The 7,500-nt window shown below is 36.9% G+C and overlaps 1 protein-coding gene across 10 annotated transcripts in view; it reads left to right on the top strand.

The window, feature by feature from the left end:
• rapgef2b (Rap guanine nucleotide exchange factor 2b) overlaps window positions 1-7,500 on the top strand; it is a 157,134-nt gene that overhangs the window by 124,815 nt on the left and 24,819 nt on the right. For all 10 annotated transcript variants that reach the window (XM_059031365.1, XM_059031354.1, XM_059031357.1 and 7 more), the window contains 2 exons: window positions 310-441; window positions 6,129-6,306. In XM_059031365.1, coding sequence (XP_058887348.1) covers window positions 310-441; window positions 6,129-6,306 — 310 coding nt within the window. The remainder of the gene's footprint in view (window positions 1-309; window positions 442-6,128; window positions 6,307-7,500) is intronic.

The raw sequence follows: 7,500 nt of genomic DNA, 5'->3' as shown, positions 1-7,500 counted from the left end.
ATAAAGAAAATGGCTCACTCGGTGCTTTGCTATTGTAATAGTATAAAAAAATGGAATATGCAAATTATGCCTTGCCCCATTTCATTTTGACCTCTTTAACAATTGCTGACTTTTTGTGCACTTCCCCTATTTAGCTATCCACTATTCAGAACAAAATCAAGATCACTGTTCTTAGGTATTCATACTGAAAATATATTGAACTCTGCTCTGACAGTAGTGCAGTATATTTGTTTTGCGTAGATGGTATTGTTCACGGTTTAATGCTCTTTTGGGTGATTCTTACTAGCTGTGTCTTTTTTTTCTGTGCAGCTTCCTGCAGATTTCTCCAAGCTCCACCTCACTGACAGCCTCCATCCACAGGTGACGCACGTTTCCTCCAGTCATTCAGGATGTAGCATTACAAGCGACTCTGGGAGTAGCAGTCTGTCCGATATTTACCAGGTAAGCAAGGCTTTCTTTTTAACTTTATGTAATGGCTTTAGGTGTTGAGAGTTGACAAATAATTTGAACTGATTTTGCTTTTTAGCAGTGTTTTTATAAAAATGCTATAATCAACTGAAAAAATAGAGAAATACCATCAACTGGGTAAATGCTGTGTTGAAAACCCTAACGATTCAAATGTCATATGGTAGTAACCCATATACACTGCATCAATATTACTTTGTTAGTTCTGTTAATATAGATTCTGATGCACTAGAATTATGGGAACATTCTGTCAAGACGATATCAGTTAGTAAATTATTCTTCATGCATGCAACAGTTGATGTGCACTAACCAAGTATGTTCTTTTGTGCTCTACGATTAGTGTTGATTTTCTTTTTTTTTTTTTTTTGAGATACAACAATTAACCAATGCATCAATTATTGATCATCCGTCCTTAAATTTCCTGAGCTTCGATTACATATTGATGAATCGATCAATCAGATTAGATCAAACTGACTTATGTTTTTTTAATTATTATTATTATTAAAGCCTTAAAGGGACATATGGTGTGGACGCATGCATCTTCTTTTCAGTTGTTTACTGAACTCAAGGCCTTCAGATTATTATTATTATTATTATTATTATTATTATTTAATCAAAAGTGTTCTGATTGAGTGCAAGTTGTGTCTTTCTGTTTAACGATTGAACTACTTTTTAAATTTTATTTATGTATGTACATTTTTAAAATATGGCCTTTTCCCACTTTTGGGGATATTTTCAAACCCTTTAATCCCTTTTGATTTCATGGAAGCCCTAATGTCTTTGTGTGGAGTGACTCCTGCTGATTGTAGAACTGAGGAATCCACAGGCATTTTTTAACCTAGTTCTTGATCCTGGATAGACAGCCATCTGTTTGGCTGCCATTAAAGGATTTGCTATAGGTTTCCAACTAGTAAGCCCATCTCTGATGAAAGTGATTCTTAGCAGACTGTCACCCACTGCCTCATATGGGTGTCTGAGAGCTTATTTCCATGGGATTTTCTGTCTGTGGTGAACTGAAACTAGCCTAGCAATGTTTCTCAGAAACAGATTAGAGTTGAACTGATTTTAATTAGGTTCACTTTTCAGAAGTGGTACTGGTCTCTCACTGTCTGTAAACATCCAACAGTACTGTAGGTGTACTGCATCAACCTTTCTTAAGTGCATACCATTTCAGCAATATTGTGCAACTTTTGATTCTTAATGACTCTGGAATCAAGAATCATTCATAATAGTTGATGATTTCAGTTTGATACTTTTACTCATATTCTATATGTGCTAAACTAGCTGCTGAGCCCGTCTGTCACCTTCAGTACTGACAGTGAAGGGAACTTCAGGGAAGGATGCAAAGTATTGTAACAAAAATCCTGACTTGATCATTGTAATAAGAGGTTTCCCAGTGGAAGTGTTAACTCCATTCCACCTATTGAAAGATTTTAATGTTGCTCAGGAAAACTTGTGAAAATAAATTTCTTTAAAAATCTTATAAAAGAATTTCAGTGGTGTTCCGCCAATGTATGTTCACATTTGTATTTAGGTGGGATTTAATGGGTTATTTGAATATTTTGAAATAGGTGTTCACTATTAAAATATGTATTGGAAAAGGCCTGCATTTGCTATAGCTGAGTGGGATCTTGAAGCCATTTCATGTTTTTTTTCTATTGTACATATATTTGCATAACTGAGATGTTTTATGGATGCTCAGTATTTTACAGCACGAGTCTTCAGACATGCAAATGAGGTAGTAATTGGACCAGGCAATTCAAACAAAGCTCTTTTCAACCTCTGAATTGCAGAATTCTGTATTATGCAGTGTCACACAGGTTAGGCAATCCCATTTCACCAGACAAAAGAGGGTAAATTACAAAGCTGTTAAAAAGGTATGCTTTAGCATTTGTTAGAAATGAAACTACTTGAGCAACAAAATTTTGTTATAATTCACAAGTGTATTGGTTAATATATACACATCGCTGCTTCCTTATACAGTACATATATTCCATTTTAGTATACAAAGTTATGCAATTCAGTGACACAAATTTCAATTTGTAGTCTTCAATTGAAGACTGAAATAATTCTAGTCATAACATACTACTGTACATACAGTTCAATAAAAACACATTGAAATGAATTCTGCGAAAAATGAGGTTTATCAATTTTAGGGTGGCATTATGAAAGTCTGCCGCTGTATTAAAACAGACACCAGTGTGCTTAACCCTTGAACTCTGCTAGGTATTGCAGGATCCAGGATTTTTTTTTATTACTGTACATTACCAGATTATTCAGTTGTTTACGCTTGTCATGAAAATAATATAAAAATAGCATAGCAAGTTAAACTGTTGATTTCATCTATTTTGTGGTGTTGATCTTTATTTTAATATACACATTTTATTTCTCTGGGAATAATTTGTTTAGAAATAGGTCCCATAATGTTCTAAGCATAGAAGTATAGTAAAACCCACTACCAAACACTGAATCACTGCCAGGCAAGCTTACACAACTAACATTACACATGCAGTACAGTAGAAGAATGCAACTCAAGGAATGGTGACATAACCAAGAGCAACAGTGAGTACACTATATTCACAAGCATTGTAGTAAAATAATGAAACTGTAGCTTACTCTAAATACTGATTTTGGTTGAATTTAATTCACATAATATAAACATCATGATGTAGGATTTATATTCTTGAAAAACATTTAGGGCGTTTCCTAGTTTTAGGGCGTTTCATAGGCTTAATGTGTTGGTACAAATGAAAGACATCTTCATTTTATTTCTGTTGTCTACAGGCTTCCTAAATCCCTAGATAATAAAATTGTTTAAGAGAGATACAATGATGACTAGATACTGTAACTGCCAGTCCCTTTTTACTTTCTGTCAATTGAAATTCTTTGGGAAAATGTCAGCCTTGCCTAAGGGCTTGCATATCATTTGTATAATTTGTGTGTGACTTCTGTTTAAGTGTTCATTAAAACACAGGCTAGTCATTGATCCTTTAAAGAGTATCGAAAATACTGTGCTATACAACTACCGCCTTGGATAAAGGCGCCTGCTAAATATGATGGATGTTACCTGTAGAGGTTTAATTATACACATATGAAAGTAAAACTGCTTTATCGGGGTAATTCACAATTTCTCTTTATTTTTTTTATTTTTTTTACACTGCTTTTAGGTGTGCAACATTCCTTTGATCAGTTTATGGACATTTTTAAATAAATAAATAAATAAACTAGACTACTGAGGCCTATAGTATGTGAGGTCTTATTCAGGAATTGAGTTTCCATTAATAGAAACCTGTTCTGTCCTGTGGTCTTGCTGTTAATTGCAGTTATGAAACGGGGCAGAAACCCCCTAACTGAAATTATTGCAGCTATCACAATGAAGGCCACTGCAAATCAATCCAGAAATGATGAGAGACATTATCTAATCTGTGCAGTTGTATCCCTTTTGTATTGTACATTTGCTGAGACACCATTCTGTGCATACTTCATTGTTTGTTTTATGGTTAGATTTATTGGCCCTGGCTTCAGAAAAGCTGGCATAGGGAAGGTAGAATGGCAGCGTATTTCATATTTAAATGAATCATGACATTGGTACTTCAGACAGCTTTCAGCATTAATCCTAGAATAGTCCTGTTTAAATATTAATACTGTAGCTGTATTCAGTGTGTCAAGCACCACACATAGAACGATTAATTTATTTAGGGTGAAGAAGAGTCTTCAAAAAGAAACATAGGGTTTCTGAGGGATTTTCTTTTTGTTGTTTGTTTTTTTTACGCATTAAGATACAGTAGTCTTTAATGCCTATTTAAAAATGTTGATGAGGACCCTATCATTACAAAATGTAATCTTTTACCTTTAACACAGATTCATCTTTCTTTAATAACAAAAATGTTCTTGTGTAATATATTAAAATTCGTAGAATAACTTTATCTAGACTTATGAGCTTGACCAATCAGCCAATTGGAAAACTCTGTTTGTCCATGCCATTTTTTCACTTATATTTTAGTTTAAATTACTGCTACTATATGTAAACCTTTAATCAGATGTGGCGATGGTTCTATACAGTATTAGTTCCATTTCACATAACTGTTTGTTTTCAAGCTTTGGATTGGGCATGTGGAACAACAGAATCCAAGAATGACTTTATCTCTAGCCTTGGAGAGAATTCAAGCTTTAGATTTAGAGACCAGCGACAATCGGTAATAACACAGCCTGTAGTAAAGGATTACGCTTAGTACCCCCCCCCCCCCCCCCCCATTATTTCTCTTCCAATATTCCCATTTTCCCTATTTAATATCTAATGCTTTTTGAAGTCCCTAAAGTACCTGTAATGCCTGTGTGATCTGATTCAAGTGTCATGAGTCAGAAATTGCAGTGAATCATTTATGAATTTTACGCTTGCCATTTAAAGAGAAAAGACATGCATTTGGTAAGGCAGGCTCTCTTTAGTTAAAAATTAAACATGCCTGGCATTGCAACTGTAAGTCAGGATCCTGCTGAAATGTGTCAGGGAGAGTTGTTGTACCGGCATTGTATTAAGATGAAGCACACATCTTTTTCTCTTGAATAGCATCTTAAGACATTTGTAGCAGGTAAGAACCATTCATTTATTATCGATGCAGTTGTTGCAAAGGATAAAGTCTGTTACTCTGTCTGTTTGTGTTTGCTGTGAAGGTTTTATAGTTCAACTATAGTAACGGAAAGCAGACATTTTCATTATAACCTGCTTATAATTAGTCTGCTTTTTGATGACAGAATATGAGACAATGCAGTACAATTTAACTTTAGCATAAGGCAGGTCAGTCTCTCAAGATATCATTTTGTTTGTTTTTCATTGAAGGAGCTAGTTCCAGCTTCAATGTTGGCATTATAAGCTACCGTAAGGAACTTCTTTTAACTAAGCTTTGAAGTGAAAAAAGAGAAATTAATGTGATATCAGATGATGTATTCGAGCCAAATGACAAAATGGAAATTAGCAGGTTAACATGGAGAAAATGTTGATGTCAGGAGTATTTCTCAAGGTAATGGAAGTGCAGGCCTGCCTGCCTCCCACAGGAGCCCGCTCCGGTCCATTTTCTCTTGATCTGCCTCAGCAGGACTAATGATGCCTTGATGCCTATCCCTGTTTGATGAGAATTTTGCTGAATTGTTCCCAAAGATTGTGTCAATCTGTTTTAAAAGTGATGTTGTAATGTGGCTCCTATCAGATAGTTGGTCACAATTATAATAATTCATAGTCATCTTCATAGTATTGGGAATAACACAAATTGGAAACAATAGCAGCATTTATTACAGCTTTTAATTCTTGGAGTGCCTCCATGTACCTCTGGGGGCTTTGGCAGCTTAAACTTGGCAGTATGACCTGGAGCTGTGTAATTGTTTGTAGTTCCTAACCTGACTGTTGGCTCATACTGGGTTTACTCTTCACAAAGCCACTGTGGTGAAATCTAGTTCAGTATTACTGTATAATGAAAACTAACTAAAAACAAATGGTTGTTTCAGCTACATAAAATTCCACTGAAATCTGTTTTTAAAAAGCAGGCATTTAGCATGGCAGTCTCTGATTTGTTTTTCCAATTGAATGTGACTGGGATTTACTGGATCCTTTGTCAGCACTCTGTTTTGAGTTAGCATATTATATGTGATCTCTCTGCTCGTCTTGCTAGGCCGCAGAGAGTGAGGCCGGGGAGATGGATCTGAGTGGGCTGCCTGAGACAGCTGTGGACTCGGAGGAGGATGACGATGAGGAGGATATTGAACGTGCTTCAGACCCTCTGATGAGTCGGGATATTGTCCGTGACTGCCTTGAGAAGGACCCCATGGACAGGACTGACGATGACATTGGTGAGTCGTCACGCTCGTTACTGGAGATATGGCTGAAGCAATCTGCTACAAATGAGGGGACGTCAGACACCAAATTCAGCCCAGACTCAAATAAGTGTTTGCCTCTTTCCCTTAATAGTGACACCAGCTAGAATACACAGACTGCCTGCCTCGTTTTCATGTCCAGCTATTGTCTTATTTATTTGTTTATTTTGCTCTGCAGCTGCAAAAAAACTGCCATTTCTAAGGAGGTACACATACGTTTTTTTCTGTAGTTTCTATGAAGGTTTTCAAGGAACCAGTACAGCTTTGCAACTTTGGCTTGGCACACTTTTCTGCAATGAAATCATCTGACTTTGTAGTTCTGTTTTCTGTGTGTCAAATATCAGAAGACTACACATCAAGTCTTTAGTTTCTTAATGGTTACTGTGAAACTTCATACAAATGAATCATAGTCCCTGAGGTCTCCAGTTATAGGCAATGAATATTGAATCTGCAGACAGCATTTTCTTAATATACTGTTGCAGTTTAAGTGTTTTGGAGATTTTATTTTTAATCTGTTATTTTTATATAAAACATCCTGTCTTAAATTCGGACTCAGATATGGGCTCATTTTTAACATTGCTATCCACTAGTGTAGTTGTACAGTATATAAATATTACTTTATTTATTTATTTATTTAAATTTAGTGGTTGCCAATTATTTTTTTATTATTTTCTCCCCAATTTAGTAATGTCCAATTATTTTTAGGCTCAGCCCACCGCTACCACCCCCGCGCTGACTCGGGAGTGGCGAAGACAAACACAGGCTGTCCTCCGAAGCGTGTGCCGTTAGCCGACTGCTTTTTTACACACTGCAGACTCACCATGCAGCCACCCAGAGCTACAGCGTCGGAGGACAGCGCAGCCCTGGGCAGCTTACAGGCAAGCCCGCAGGCGCCCGGCCAGACCACAGGGGTCACTGGTGTGCGGTGAGCCGAGGACACCCTGGCCGACCTAGCCCTCCCTCCCCCCGGGAGCGCCACCCCCTGGGAGCTCCCGTCCTCGTTCGGCAAAGGAATAGCCTGGACTCGAACTTGCGACGTCCAGGGTATAGAGCACATCCTGCACTCCACAAGGAGTGGATACGCCACTCGGGAGCCAGTATATAAATATTATACTGATGCTGTGATTGGTTAGCTACATTTATAACAAAATGTAAAATCTTATAGTAGGA

This window comes from Acipenser ruthenus, chromosome 1 (genome assembly GCF_902713425.1).
Source record: "Acipenser ruthenus chromosome 1, fAciRut3.2 maternal haplotype, whole genome shotgun sequence".
Taxonomy (NCBI): domain Eukaryota; kingdom Metazoa; phylum Chordata; class Actinopteri; order Acipenseriformes; family Acipenseridae; genus Acipenser; species Acipenser ruthenus.
The sequence above is the reverse complement of the archived record's forward strand: the minus strand, read 5'-3'. Positions and strand labels throughout refer to the sequence as shown.